Below are 15,881 nucleotides of genomic sequence, written 5' to 3'. Positions count from 1 at the left end.
TTCTCTATTAAGTTACTTTACTCTCAATTTAGTCATCTTTCTTTTGTAGTTTTAAAATTGTTAAATTTCCTCTTTGTTAGCTTTGCATATTGATCATTCCTTTATTGTTGGATGTTACTCTTAGTTCTTTATTAAGGATGTTACAAAGTCTAACTTAAATTTGTTATCTTTATTATTTTTCAAACAATTTTTTAACCAATGGTACACAACTAAAATCAACAAAGAATTCTATCTTTATTATTTTTCAAACAATTTTTTAGTGAATAGTGCACAACTAAAGTCAATAAGAATCATAAATATGAGTTGGTATATGTCAAAATAAGACTAACATTAACCTATATTTGTAATTTGGAACCACTTATGAATATTCTCTATATTGAATGGCTATCTTCATCTTGTATAAATGAAACCTATATATTTTTTTACTCTAACCTACCATTTCAACTTGTTCTATTTATTCCTTTTTTAGTGTATTAAGTTTAGGATTATTATTTTCTTGTTACTCTCAAACACACTTTGATTTTATTTTATTAGATGCTTGGCTTTTTGTTTGCATGTTTTCTATGTGAAGTTTGTTTCTAGTGCAAATATAAAAGGACTTTAATGTTAAAAAGTTCAAGTTATCATATCATTGAAACTAGAAAGAGCATTTGAAATACATTCTATATTTTCCCTCTTATTTTTCTAAATTTGTGATTTACATCACATATTCACAAATTTCTTCAACATATTTCGGGTAAGTCATCACTAATTCAAGTTTCTATTCATAACAAAATTTATCATATTATAACTAAGTGTTGATTTAAATCACACTTTTAGATCTTATTTGAATTTGAATGTTTCATCTTATTTATTTCCTATAGAATCCATGTTTATTTTGTGTTTAAATTTTTTATTTATCATACTTCTTTTTCTTTGCAGTGTAATTCTAATTTATTATAATGGCACAAATTAAGGAAAAGACACTAGTTTTAGTTGGACGCACTGGTAATGGAAAAAGTGCAACAGGAAATATTATTCTTGGAGAAAGACACTTTGAGTCAAGGACGGGTGCATCTGGTGTAACACGGGTTTCTGAAATGCGAAAAACGACTACAAAAGATGGACAAATTATTAATATTATTGATACTCCAGGTGAATAATAATAATAATACATTATCACTCAATATATGTTTATACATTTCATGTAAGTTAAATTTATGTCCATGCTCTTTCTAATTTTATCATATACAAATTTAAAACTTAAATTCATATTCAATATTACGACTAAAATAACAAACAATTATATTTGGAAGAATATAAATATTTTTAATTATGGATCTAAAACTTAACAAATTTTGTAGGACTATTTGATGGAACTAAAGCTGTTGGAGATGAAATAGTCAAATGTATTGATATGGCTAAAGATGGCATTCATGCTGTCGTTTTAGTATATTCTTGTAGAGCTCGTTTCTCAGAAGAAGAACATGCTACTTTTCTTACTTTGAAAACTTTATTTGGAGAAAAAATTGTTGACTACATGATTCTAGTCTTCACCGGAAAAGATGACTTAAAAGCTGATCGACAGACATTTGAAGATTACTTAGCTAATCAACCTGAAAAAACTCTCCAGGTTTTTAACCATCATCACCTTCACCAATATATACTTTCATTCTTATTATTAAGTGTGTATTCTAATTATTGTAAGAAATAAAAATTATAAATATAAATAACTATATATTCAAACAATCAAAGATTAAACAATAAATGCATTTTTTATTACTAATCAACAAAAAAAATTATATTATATATATTTGTGATTATAATTTTTTTAATAATCAAGACTTATTTTTTAAGGTTATATATATATATATATATATAATAACATTAAATGTTATATATTTGTAAGATATAATAGATAAACATATTTAACATGTTTATTGTTCATTACAAGAAAATCTTTACATAACGATCAATCTTAGAGACAAAAATTAATTGGTCACCATAGCAATTAATTTAGATATTAATTTATAAACTAAAAATATTAGTCTCTAAAATAGTCACTATTATGAATAAAAAATTATAATTAGTGATTAATTAAATTCTTTAAATTGATCAGCTATCATAGTTTTGGCTACCAATTAATAGTTAACATTAGTACATTAGTGACCAATTTAGAGTCTAATTAGTCACTAATTAGAATTTTGTAATAGTGACTATTTTAGAGACCAATATTTTTAAGTTTATAAATTAGTATCTAAAATAATCACTATAGTAACCAATTATTTTTTGTCTCTAAAATTGATTCCTATTTAAAGATTTTCTTGTAGTGGATTTTTAATTAATCTATTAGTCAAACTTATATTGTTGATCAAATTGCAAAAAAAACAACACATATTAGCATCAAAATAACTATAGATTAATATAAACTTTATTTCTTAAAATTTGTATACATTTTAAATTAAAATTTCAAAATTTAATAAACAAATAACATTGTACCTTTGTTGTATCAAAGTAATGGTTGATATTGCTACTTTTAATACAATTTATTTAATATGTTGAAATACAAACTTCTTTGTGTATTAAGTTCACAATTAACTATAAAATTTTGATGATTAATGTGGAATTGGAACATTTTTGTAGGATATAATTGTTTCGTGTGGCAATCGTAAAGTGCTTTTCAATAATAGGACTACCGATGAAAATAAGCGATGGAAACAAGTTCAACAACTTCTCAATCTTGTAGATGGAGTTATATTGAAAAATGGGGGACAGCCCTTTACAAATGAGATGTTCAAAAGATTGAAGGTGAAATTTTCATAAATATTGAAAGTTTTTTTTTTAATATTGATATTTTTCTAAATAATATGTAATATATTCAAATTCATCACTTGATGTTGTAGGAAAGAGCAAGTGCAACTGAAAAAGCAGAAACAGCTAGAATGAAAAGGCGTCTACAAAGAAGATATGATATTATGCTTGAACGAATGGCTCGTGAGGTACATCACTATACATTATATTATCTCATATTTATTTCACAACATTTTTTTTTATTTACTAGTTGAAGGTTAAACATGTTATCACTTTCTTAATTTTATTTATTCTACTTTTTGAAATAATATTTTTATTTTAATATATAGATGAAATCAAAGTTGGAGGAAGAACTTGGCAAGCTTAGGCAATTGTTAGAAGAAGAAAAGAGTGCTAGACGTGCAGCTGAGGAAAATTATAAATCCTTTCAAATTTCATCAAATAAAGAAATTCAAAAACTCAGATGGGATCTTCACCAAGCAAATAGTAAATGTGCCATTCTCTAATTGTGATACATTCAAATATTTGTACTTTACCTTTAAGATTGTGAGTGATTATGAGTGAGCGTTTGTGTATATATATGTGGTGTGGTATTGTTAAAATGTTGTATATATTTATTATGTATTATGTATTCCTCATGTAACTAAATTGTGTTTGAATGATATTCTATTTTTATTTTAAATTTCCATGATGTTTATTAAGAAGTGATTTTCTTATCGATAAAGTTTGTGTTCATTAAATCTAAATAAATCTTATTAGGATACACCTTAGATGACTGTGTTATTATCTTAAGACTTTAAATGTAATTCAACATTTCAAAACTAGCTTGTAAAGTTTAATTTGCATCCACTTTATTTATATAATCTAAAGTATAATTGATTGATGTGGAATCTCCATCAATGTTGATTAAATATGTTTATTTCCAAATTTTAATGAGACTATTACATAGAATGTTAAATAAAAGTTATTCCATGAAAGTATGATGTGTTTATTCTATTATGATTTTGAAATGTATTAACTTGTATTTAAGTATATTCTTTGTTCTTTTTAAAAAAGCACAGAAAAATGTAGAATTAAAAGTCACTCACATAAATAAATGAAATAAATAAGAACAAAACACTTCATTTTAGTACAAAATAAAAAGATATATATGTGTGTGTGTGTGTGTGTGTGTGTGTGTGTGTGTGTGTGTGTGTGTGTGTGTGTGTGTGTGTGTGTGTGTGTGTGTGTGTGTGTGTGTGTGTGTGTGTGTGTGTGTGTGTGTGTGTGTGTGTGTGTGTGTGTGTGTGTGTGTGTGTGTGTGTGTGTGTGTGTGTGTGTGTGTGTGTGTGTGCGCGTGTGTGTGAATGAGTTGGTTTAGGCCGGCTACCTTAGTACACTTAGCAAAACTGCATAGGTGACGCTTGTGCCTAACTTATCTTGTTTGTTTTCTGCAGGAACAAGTATAAAGAGCAATAACAAATAATAGTCTCCCTTACCTTAAATATATAGCTCCTTAACTCATAATTGTTCCTTATAGCTTTATTTCCCACAAGATGATCTAACTATAAAACTAAAATTTCAATTACAAATCTAAGCATATTGTTATGATCATAGACAAACAAAGATTCACTTTGAATTATTGTAAATTTGAGTCATATGCTTTGAATCCCAACCCAAGTACAACCCAAAAAACAAAATAACATAAAAAAAAAGATAAAAAGCAAACTTACTTTGTTCTTCACTCTAATTGAGTATATATATATATATATATATATATATATATATATATATATTTGCTATGATCAATTTTGTTCTTCAAAACGACGAAGAATGAGATTAACGGTCTAGAAAGAAATTAGATAAAAAGCTTAGAAAAAAAATCTAAAAAAACCAGGATTCGTATAAAATGAGATTCAATAAAAATATATATGTAATTTTAACATTTTATTAATAAAATAATTCAATATCATATTTTAAAAATCATCAATAGTCTTGGACCATTTTCTAAGTCTTCATTTTCTAAGTCTTTACAAACAACATGTTCTATTTAAAATTTAATTCTCGTGTGATATCTCATAATATTTAATATATATATATATATATATATATAATATTTCACCCTTTAGAGGTAAATTTAATTGAAAGGGTAAATATGATTGGAATTCTTATAATTATAAAAACGTTTTCTTGTAGTTTTCCAAATGCATAAGTATCTTATTTCAATCTCTGCAAAGAATTTTTAATCCCTTAATTCCACATGTATTTTTAAATATAGAAAGTAAGAGAGAAAATTGTTGTAATTATAAAAGCTACTCGAGTAACTAAAAGTGAATATTTTTATAACGAGTAATTAAACCTTGTATGTTATCCTCGATGAGAAATAAAGAACCTTGCCAATAAATACCATTGAAGAACCCATGAATAGAAGAAAAAAAAATTGCATTGAAAATTACCAGAGAGTACACTTCAAAATACAACTTTGAACTTTTGATGGATTCCATAAGACTTAATTAGGCTACATAAGTTTGATTTGATTGAGTCTAATTTAAACAGAATTTGAAAATGGTGTTGGAGCATGGAGGTACCCTAATTGTTAATTGTTTTGAATGAAAATGTAATTGAAATTAAATAATGATTAAGAGAGATAGGTGTGGCATGTGGTTGGAGATAAATCCAAATCCAAATCCAAAGTTTGACTGAACCTTGATAGATGAGCAATTAAAGTAAGAAAATCTTCATTAGTGGGGGCACCACTTTCCCTTATTCTCCGTAACCTGTCCTCGTGTTTTACCCTTTTTTTTTTCTTTTTTTTCTCTTTTTTTTCTCCTTCACCTCTCTCTCTTTTTATATTCTTTCATTCATTGTCCATATTTATGTATTAATTCAAAGGGCTAAATCATTATTTTTTAATATTTTATTAAGAAATATAAAATGGTTTCTTATTTTTTTTTTTCATTATTTTAAGTCATTTAATTTGTTAATTTGTTATGAATAGAGTTAAAATAAGTTTCACGTGTGAATTTGTGTTTTTTAATTTAATAAAATTTTTGAAAAATGATTTTCTTGAATTTAATACTGTTTATGAAAAATTAAACTAACAGACTAAATTGAAATAAAAAAAAACTGAAAAATTAAATTATCATTTCTTTACAAAATCAAAAACAAATACCAAAATAGAAAATTAACCGATTGAAATTTTACTTTATATTTTTCAGGTGAAATATTTTCTTCTTGGAAATCGACATTTCCCCAGCTATTTATTCTTCTTCTTACCATAGTTGCTTACTGTTAAACCCTAATTGTTAGAAAGATATATTCTGTAAAAATCAAAGTGGCAACACTTGTTCGTTTATTTTGAAGTAAAGTTGAGGTTGATCTTCATTTCAGTGTTTATCTTACCTTACCCCACCATGGTTGGTGGTGCACATGATGAAGAACTGTTGTGTATATTTGTCTTGCTTGAAAGCCGAAACATCCCCACAAATCTAGCGATTGTTTTTATTTAGCACAGTGCTACTAGACAGGACCTGAACATCGTACCTGCTGCAACCCACTGTCTGTCAAATTCCAAAAGCTATTTTCCAGAACCCTTTCTGCGTATATATAACCAAGCTTCTATTTTTATTCAATTTTTTTTTTTTTACATCTGTAGCATACGTGGTGTGTGAGAAACAAATAATAAATGCCCATTTCAACTACTTTTACAGGGAAATTATTGCAAGCTCCCCAAACACACGATTTCTCTATGTCCTTCATTATGATTTCCATCATCAATACTCTCTCATAGAAACAGTAGATGATTAACGTAGGTTTAATGCCAGATATATTATGGAAGCATCTTACAAACAACAATTTTGATTAAGAGAAATCAATTTTAAATTTAGTTTAATTTTATAAAATGAAATTGTAAGAAAAATTGTAAAATAGAAAAGGAATAGATTGTATTTAGTTTAGTATTAGAAAATTGATTCCGGTCAAATTAATTTTCCAATATAAAAATAATAATTAATCGATTTTCATTTATAGTAAATCTTTTGTCCTTTAATTTTTAGAAACTAACCATACAAAAATTTCACGTTATAAAATCAATTTTACATTAATTTGACACGGATTACGTGTCACTGTTAAACTAGGGTAGTAGTAGGTTGCATAACCCTCTTTCCTCTAATTTTGACACCGGGTTCCCCGTTTCCACAATTTCAAAACCCAAAGTTTGGGTGATAATTACGTCTTTGAAACCGAAAAGCCATTTGGACCACTTTTTTTAAAAGAATGGACAAAATTAATATTTTTTTATACTTATAATAATTTATAATAGTTATATATTTGTGATTTAAAAACGATTCCTCCTCTCACGTAATTTCAGCTTCCCCAGCAAGTCCTTTCTTTCTTTTCTCCCCGTAAAGAAAACGTTGAAAAAGCAACCCCAAAATCAAACCTATTAGCTCAGGGTAGGTACGCGTACAGCCACACAAGTCTGAAATTCGGGACAAGACACAAAAAAATTATAATTTATCATTATAATTATAATTTATAATCGTTAATTGCCATAACGCTATCTATCTCTTCGAGTTTAGTATATTTATTATTTATATTTGTAATATTTGTATTCGTGCCAATACAAAATGAAGGAAAAGACAAAAACAAGATAAAGAAAATAAATTCCTTGCAGTTTTGGATTTGGACTCACTTACGCACGCACGGAGGCACACACCACACAGTGATTTAGTTGGGTTTGGAAATATTGATGAATGCGAAGGGAGCATAAGCATGTGCATATCGTATTACGCAGACGCATAAGCTAAAACTAATCATTAATTTTTCCATGAAGCGAGAGTGAAAAAACCCCAAATGAAAAGAGCGAAACCATACCTCACGAGGAACATGTCGTGGTCACCACGAGAAGAACCACCAACAGTAGTAATTGTTAGCTACCTTCTTCTGATTATTGCGTTATTCGTTACAGTAACAATCGCAGAAGCAGAATCAGAAACAGCATCAACCTCCCACGACGACGCGCTTCTCCTCCTCCGCTTCAAGCAGTTCCACGTTTCCTCCGACCCCCGCGGCTTCCTCTCCGACTGGCTCCCCCACGCGCCGTCCCCCTGCGCGTGGCGCGGCGTCACCTGCTCGCCCGAGCCACGCCGCGTCACCGCCATCGACCTCGCCGGCGCCGACCTCTCCGGCACCCTCCACCTCCCCACACTCACGTCCCTCCCCTCGCTAAGCACCCTCCTCCTACGTGGTAACTCCTTCTCCGCTTTCAATCTCAGCGTTTCGCCGTTTTGCTCGCTTCAAACACTAGACCTCTCTCTCAACAACTTCTCCGGCAAGTTTCCTTTCGCAAACCTAACTCCATGTAACCGCCTCGCTTACTTAAACCTCTCGAATAATCTCATCACCGCTGGGCTCGGCCCTGGGCCTGGCTCTGGGCTTTCCCTGGCCCAACTCGACCTGTCCAGAAACCTCGTCTCCGACGTGAACCTTCTCGTCTCCGCTCTCGCGAGCTCCGCTCTCGTTTATCTGAACTTCTCCGACAACAGACTCGCGGGTCAACTCAGCGGGTCGCTCGTTTCTCGAAGCGCGAACCTCTCCACCTTGGACCTCTCCTACAACCTTCTCTCCGGGTCGGTGCCGCCTCAGCTCGTGAATGACGCCGTTCGGGTTCTCGATTTCTCGTTCAACAACTTCTCGCGGCTGGATTTCGCGTCGTGCGGGAGCCTGACGCGGTTGAGCTTCTCGCGCAATGCGCTCTCCGGGGACGAGTTTCCGCGCGGGTTGAGCAGCTGTGATATGCTCGAGGTTCTGGATCTTTCTCGCAATGAGTTCGTAGCCGAGATTCCCGGGGAGATTCTTCGGAGTTTGAGGAGCTTGAAGTCTCTGTTTCTCGACCGCAACAAATTCTCCGGCGAGATTCCGAGCGAGCTCGGAAGCCTCTGTGGAAGTCTCGTGGAACTTGATCTCTCCGAGAACAAGCTTTCTGGTGAGTTGCCTTTGAGCTTCGTGAACTGTTCTTCTCTGCGGAGTTTGAACCTCGCGAGGAACTATCTCTCTGGGAACTTCCTCGTGTCCGTGGTTAGCAAGCTTCAGAGTCTTGAGTATCTAAACGCCGCGTTTAATAACCTAACGGGACAGGTTCCGTTGTCGCTTGTTAACCTGAAACGGCTTCGGGTGCTTGACTTGAGCTCGAACCGGTTAAACGGCAATGTTCCGTCGTTCTTTTGCCCTTCCGAGTTGGAGAAGTTGATCCTGGCGGGCAATTACTTTTCCGGGACGGTGCCGTCACAGCTCGGTGATTGTAAGAATTTGAGAACCGTTGATTTCAGCTTTAACAGCTTGAACGGTTCGATTCCGTGGGAGGTTTGGGCTTTGCCTAACCTCTCTGATTTGATTATGTGGGCGAATAATCTCACTGGGGAAATCCCAGAAGGAATTTGTGTTAAAGGAGGGAACTTGGAGACTTTGATTCTCAACAATAACTTCATTTCTGGGTCAATTCCAAAGTCAATTGCCAATTGCACCAACATGATATGGGTGTCGCTGGCGAGCAACAGGTTGACCGGAACGATACCTTCTGGGATTGGGAAATTGAACGCATTGGCGATTCTCCAGCTGGGGAACAACTCGCTGAGTGGGAGGATTCCACCGGAGATAGGCAAGTGTGGGAAGTTGATATGGTTAGATTTGAATAGCAATAACCTAACTGGGAATATCCCGTTTGAGCTTGCTGATCAAGCGGGATTGGTTATCCCGGGCAAGGTTTCAGGGAAGCAGTTTGCGTTTGTGAGGAACGAGGGTGGGACTAGTTGCAGGGGTGCTGGTGGGTTGGTTGAGTTTGAGGATATCAGAACGGAGAGGCTTGAAGGTTTTCCCATGGTGCATTCGTGCCCATTGACGCGGATTTACTCCGGTTGGACCGTGTATACTTTTTCTTCCAATGGGAGCATGATCTACCTTGACCTTTCCTACAACTTGTTGTCTGGGACTATTCCTGGGAATATGGGTGGCATGGCCTATTTGCAGGTGTTGAATTTGGGGCACAATAGGCTGAGTGGGAACATTCCAGATAGTTTTGGTGGTTTGAAAGCAATTGGGGTGCTTGATCTGTCACATAATAGTCTCAATGGATCCATCCCTGGTTCATTGGAGAGCCTTTCTTTTCTCAGTGACCTTGACGTCTCTAATAATAATCTCACCGGCTCCATTCCTTCTGGAGGTCAGTTGACTACTTTTCCAGCTTCTAGATACGAGAACAACTCTGGCCTTTGTGGCCTGCCGCTGCCATCGTGTAGTGCTTTGAAGAACCGCTCAGTGGGTGTTGGGGGTTGGAAGAAGAAGCAGCCTGTAGCAGCTGGGGTTGTCATTGGTTTGCTTTGCTTCCTCTTGTTTGCGCTTGGGCTTGTGTTGGCTTTGTACAGGGTGAGGAAGTCTCAGAGGAAGGAGGAGATTAGAGAAAAGTATATAGAGAGTCTTCCCACTTCGGGGAGCAGTAGTTGGAAGCTTTCCAGCTTTCCTGAGCCTCTGAGCATCAATGTTGCCACCTTTGAGAAGCCACTGCGGAAGCTGACGTTCGCACATCTTCTCGAGGCTACTAATGGTTTCAGTGCTGAGAGTTTGATCGGCTCTGGGGGATTTGGTGAAGTGTACAAGGCTAAGCTGAAAGATGGCTGTGTTGTTGCCATCAAGAAGCTCATTCATGTGACGGGTCAGGGAGATAGGGAGTTCATGGCTGAGATGGAAACTATTGGGAAGATTAAGCATAGGAACCTGGTTCAGCTGCTGGGTTACTGTAAAGTTGGGGAGGAGAGGCTTCTTGTGTACGAGTTCATGAAATGGGGAAGTCTTGAGGCTGTTTTACATGAAAGGGCAAAAGGAGGAGGTTCAAATCTTGATTGGGGTGCAAGAAAAAAGATTGCCATTGGGTCAGCAAGAGGTCTTGCATTTCTTCATCATAGTTGCATTCCTCACATTATACACAGGGACATGAAGTCCAGCAACATTCTACTTGATGAAAATTTCGAGGCTAGAGTTTCTGATTTTGGCATGGCAAGATTGGTCAATGCCCTCGATACTCATCTAACTGTCAGCACACTTGCCGGAACACCAGGTTATGTACCCCCTGAGTACTACCAGAGTTTTCGATGTACAGCTAAAGGGGATGTCTATAGCTATGGTGTCATACTGCTTGAGCTTCTATCAGGTAGAAGGCCAATCGACTCTTCCGAGTTTGGTGATGACAACAATCTTGTTGGTTGGTCTAAGAAGCTTTACAAAGAGAAGAGAATTAATGAAATACTTGATCCTGATTTAATTGTGCAAACATCTGGTGAAAGTGAACTTTTTCAATATTTGAGAATTGCCTTTGAGTGTCTAGATGAGAGGCCCTACCGTCGGCCGACCATGATACAAGTGATGGCCATGTTCAAAGAGCTTCAGGTTGACACAGATAATGATACGCTTGATAGCTTCTCTCTGAGAGACAGTGTCATTGATGAAGCATGAAAATAGGATATTTACCTTCAGACTCAAAGCCCTTTGACAGTTGAGGAGGAAATAGAAAGGTTTTCAACATTTGGAGTGTTGCTGGACAGAATTGACAATTCTGGTGACACTTATCTCTCCTACCTGAAATTGGAGGAGGGTTCTTGCACTTTCTTTTCTGTATATAAGACATACAGGGAGACCAAGAGATCCAAGGCAATCATGGAAGGATGAGACTTGAGGTTATAAACAGAGTTTTGTATGTTACTTTTGTGCTGATTTAGTGTTCAGTCACTTGAAACTGGTAGATATATACATTTTTTTCGTATGAACTTCTGTTACTCCATCATCAACCCCACTTTTGCCGACGGTCTTGTTTGTCATTCCCATTGGGTTCTGATATTACCACAGTTTTGCTCATTTTGTGTTTTGGTTCATATTGCAAGTGGCAAATTTTATTTTTTGTAGAAATCTAGAATCTGTTGTGTATATAAATGAAATCTGCTACGGTTTTACTGTTTATTTGCGCATGCTTTTTTCTTCACTTGTATGGAACTATAACTGCATAATATTATAGGGATTAACACCAAATGATCATTCGTTATGTAAGATCAAATAGAGGTTGAAATTTGAATGTCAATAATAGACACGTTTCTATTTTTCAGGTTTCTTATCGACTACTCATTTTAAATAGAATCCTCATAACCTTTTTACAATGCATATTTGATAAATTCATAGGATAAGGAGAAATATTTCTTGTATTAACATTTTAATGATCCTGGAGGTTAAATATCATGCCTCGCTAGTCGAAGGTTAACAGGGTTAATATCTACGCAGATACCCCAATGCTCTAAACTGTACTCTCCGTAGCTGGTGGAAGCTTTTCCCTACTATTGCCCTATGATGATGAGAGAAAGCTATGCTAGTGTCAGTGCTGGAGGTGCTATGGCAATTACTTGAATGGAGAAGTTACCAGCATTCAGTGGTACTGTTCTTTATCATTTCATTTTCGTCGCATTTTAGAATATTGAAGTGCTTAAAAACCACAGGGAAGTTGCGCATGTAAGATCTGTGAACTCAGTAGGTCGCACTCGTCTTCATGCAGCTATGTTTTTTTTACTTACACTTGTACCTTTATATACAATGGTAATGCTTTTTTGCCCAGACTCTGATGCTTCCTGATTTCCTAGCATACAATGTGTGTCTTATGACTTGTTATAAATTGCACGTCACTGATATTTCCAAACACCATGAAGTGATGAACTAATTTTACTCCTTTTGTGGACCACCCTGCTTATTGAACTTGTAGTTAGACTATTTCATTCTCTTAATCCATTCCTGTTACACAAAGCACGTGCAGAAACCAATCTTCATCATAATAATGCAATGCTTTAAATATTCAAGTTTGGCAACATGTCTTTACAATATAAAGAAAATATGAGTGAATTTGAAACTTTTATGTATTCCTATTCCGGCAAGATCTAGAAGAAGTGTCTTAAATATTTTTTCTAATCAGAGTTTAAGTTTAATTTCACTAATGGAAACCAAAAGTGTTATCATTAAAAATCATTACAGGATTGTGGAGAGTGGCAATGCAGAAGAGGATTTTTCTGAAACTCAATTTATAGTTATAGCTGCTTGCGATGCTCAAAGTTCAAAAGAAGGAAAATGCCAATAGTCTTAAAAACAGCAAGATGGTCCTGAAAATTCCTTTCATGTGTGAGATAATGTTCATCATGGCTCACATTTGTCCAAAGTTTGATCGACTTTGCCACTTAAAGTAACGTGTTTGGTCAAAATTTTGTCTGTGAATGGTATTTGCCACTGTTTTCAAATGGATTAGCTGTCATTTGGGAAGACTAATTGGTATACAGATATAGAACCATCTTGCATAGTTATTCGTTTTGAAATCTAAAGGACGAAATTGCGAATCATGTAATGTTGACTGGTATATTTTGAACTTTAAAGAAAGATCACCATCATAATGCAGTAGAATTCTACTTCTTGTGATGATTCTATTTTGCTCCTTGCATTATGTATCTTGAATCAACCGGATACAGTGGTTGGGTTATTTGGTTATTTATACAGACATATTTAAACACTAGGTTTTTTATACAATTTGATATATTTAAACTCAAATATCAGTATAAAACATACTGATTAACACAAGAAATTTAACATTATTAGATTATAATAACCGTATTTATTAATTTTTAAAATTTGGGTTAAAAATATTTCAAAATTTGAAATCAAAAGCTTTAACATCGGTAGATTAGAATAATTATATCTATTAATTTCTAAATTTGAGTTAAAATTTTGAGTTAAAATTAAGACGAATTTTAATTTTGTGTCCAAAATTATAAACATATTTAAAAAAAACTAATTTTTGAATCTAAGAGTTTAAATGTAGATAATTCACCATAGTAATAATTTTTTACAAAAATTTACACTGACATTGAAACTTATGATTTAATAATTCAGACTCTAATTAGTAGGTCAAGTGTAATGATTTTAATTTGCTCTAATTATTGGAGATATTGTTCTCCTGGCCCATTGTTACCTTATTTTGCAATCATAATGATGGATTAATCAATTCTGGTCTAATTCAGTCACCCCTGTATCCACTAGGGTACTGTTATTTTCACACTCAACAAAATTTTACACACCTTATTATTACTATTTCACTTTTCAAATTCTTTTTTTTTATAAATACAATAGTTAACTTTTTAACGATCAAAATACTCTTAAAAAGTGAGTTATCAACGGGTGTAAGTGGTAAAAAAAACATTTTCCAAATATAAATGATATGATCTTTCTTAAAGGGTTAAACAGATTTCAATTTTTAATTAAAAACAAATAAAAAATTGATATAAATTCAATAAATTAAATACTTTTGGTGAGTATAATTTCATATGGTGCCAGTGTACAAAATTTCATATTATGGGTCAATTAGAAAATATTCTAAATGTAACATGTAAAAAACATTTGTCAACAATTTATACATCCTGAATTTTCATTTTTTCTGTCTTATATCTGTTGTGGCTAAAATCAAACCTATAATGATAGTTCAGAAAAAAGAAAAAAAAAAACCCTAATTTTACTAATTTCTCCCATTTGGTGACTTGTAAAAGTGCTCTCTGAGCATTTTCCTGAAATTCTTGTGGACTTTTTTCAGTGACTCTTGTTAGGAATTTTCTTCTAAATTTCCTATTTATCGATTTTAAGTTATATGTTATATTTTCTCTGGGTTTTACAAATTGCAGGAAATTTTAAAATTTGTTAATGATTTGTTATGAAACAATTTATAGCCAAAACTCACAATTTGGAAACAAACAATTTTAGGTGTGTTGTGTAGTTTGTAACAAAAAAAAATTGACAAGAAAACTCATGAAGTAATTTAAAGTTAAAATTGAAACTGCTAAGGATTTTTCTGCTATAAAATTCATGGGAATTTCTGCAGACAACTTGAAATTTCCTAAGTAAAAATTTCAAAAAAAATAAAATTGTAGGACTTAAAAAATTGGCTTTCTTTTTCTCTACCCAAAAAAAAACACATTATTTTTTAATCTTCTTGGTTTCATAAAACAGTAATTTTAAAAAATATAAAATAAATATTTTGTTTCTTCTAGGGACAGTAGCCCTATATTATTGGGCACTGTTCCCCTATTGTAGAGAGACTCATAAGACAATAATAAAAATTGGGTCCTAGAGTGCCCTTTTAATCTTCCATCTCTATCCACTTTTTCTTTATTATGTCCTTTTCAGTAAACCTTTGTCCATCACCCACCTCTATTGCTTGTTCAGTAAAAGCTAAACACACAAACTTACATAACATTTCTAGTTATATAATCTTTGGTTTTTATCAATAAATGTGCTTTTATTTTCAAAAAAATTATTACCATAAGTTGTTTCACATTGGGTTCCTTAATTGGTATTTAGGGTTTAATCATCAACTCAATAATAGAGTCACAACTTGAATTACAATCTTTGTCTTACAAATTAATCAACTTTAACCGATAAATATATTATCCATTGTATTAAACCAATTTGACAAAGGAAAGTGACAGTACGAGTCTCATCTTTTTTACTTTCGTCTTTTACTTCTTGATGTGACTTAATGTATGTCATTAATTAATGGGTTAAATATGTTTTTGGTTCTTAACTTTTAGTGAATTTTAGAATTAGTCCATTTTAAAACTTTGGACCAATTTAGTTATTCATATTTCGAAATACGTGAATTTAGTCATTTGAATCAAATTTTGTTAGGTTTATTTGATGTTTCGTACGCATTTCAAAATTGTATTTGAGTTGTTTATACTATTTGACATATTTTTGTTTTAATGTTAAGTCGAATAATACTATTATGAAACGTGTTTGAAATGTCAAATAAATTTAACAAAATTTGATTTAAAAGACTAAATTCACGTAGTTCGAAAGCTGAATGACTAAATTGGTCTAAAGTTTCAAAATGGATTAATTATAAAATTCTCTTAAAGTTAAAGGATAAAAAACATATTTAATCCTTAATTAATGTACTACTATCTTTTCCTTTGAAAAGATCAATGACTCACACTAAATCACCATAGAAAATAAATCATAAGAGTAAAAAAAATAGGAGTTATGAAAAT

General features: G+C 32.9%; 2 protein-coding genes across 3 annotated transcripts; both read left to right on the top strand.

Annotated features, from left to right (window-relative positions):
* The first annotated feature begins 598 nt into the window (after positions 1-598).
* On the top strand, positions 599-3,476 carry LOC114194671 (immune-associated nucleotide-binding protein 9-like). The gene is made up of 6 exons (XM_028085036.2): positions 599-736; positions 922-1,134; positions 1,344-1,612; positions 2,623-2,787; positions 2,883-2,978; positions 3,120-3,476. Exons 2-6 carry the CDS (start codon positions 942-944, stop codon positions 3,294-3,296), a joined length of 900 nt encoding a protein of 299 aa, XP_027940837.2. The 5' UTR covers positions 599-736; positions 922-941; the 3' UTR covers positions 3,297-3,476.
* Positions 3,477-7,446: 3,970 nt separating this feature from the next.
* Positions 7,447-12,499, top strand: BRL1 (BRI1 like). 2 transcript variants are annotated; one of them, XM_028062638.2, is made up of 2 exons: positions 7,447-11,495; positions 12,091-12,499. In XM_028062638.2, exon 1 carries the CDS (start codon positions 7,624-7,626, stop codon positions 11,272-11,274), a length of 3,651 nt encoding a protein of 1,216 aa, XP_027918439.2. In that variant the 5' UTR covers positions 7,447-7,623; the 3' UTR covers positions 11,275-11,495; positions 12,091-12,499. The 2 variants fall into 2 exon arrangements, with proteins under 2 accessions (XP_027918439.2, XP_027918447.2); XM_028062646.2 differs by having other exon boundaries at positions 7,447-11,512.
* Positions 12,500-15,881: the final 3,382 nt, after the last annotated feature.

This window comes from Vigna unguiculata, chromosome 1, assembly GCF_037176805.1.
Source record: "Vigna unguiculata cultivar grain cowpea cultivar isolate G323 ecotype 2 chromosome 1, ASM3717680v1, whole genome shotgun sequence".
NCBI classification, from domain to species: Eukaryota; Viridiplantae; Streptophyta; class Magnoliopsida; order Fabales; family Fabaceae; genus Vigna; species Vigna unguiculata.
Note: the sequence above shows the minus strand (reverse complement) of the source record. Positions and strands in the feature narration are given on the sequence as shown.

Coding starts and splice junctions, on each gene's coding strand:
- LOC114194671 (XM_028085036.2), top strand. CDS start 942: ATGGCACAAATTAAGGAAAAGACACTAGTTTTAGTTGGACGCACTGGT. Junction 1,135..1,343: donor TAATATTATTGATACTCCAG/GTGAATAATAAT, acceptor CAAATTTTGTAG/GACTATTTGATGGAACTAAA. Junction 2,979..3,119: donor TTGAACGAATGGCTCGTGAG/GTACATCACTAT, acceptor TTTAATATATAG/ATGAAATCAAAGTTGGAGGA.
- BRL1 (XM_028062638.2), top strand. CDS start 7,624: ATGAAAAGAGCGAAACCATACCTCACGAGGAACATGTCGTGGTCACCA.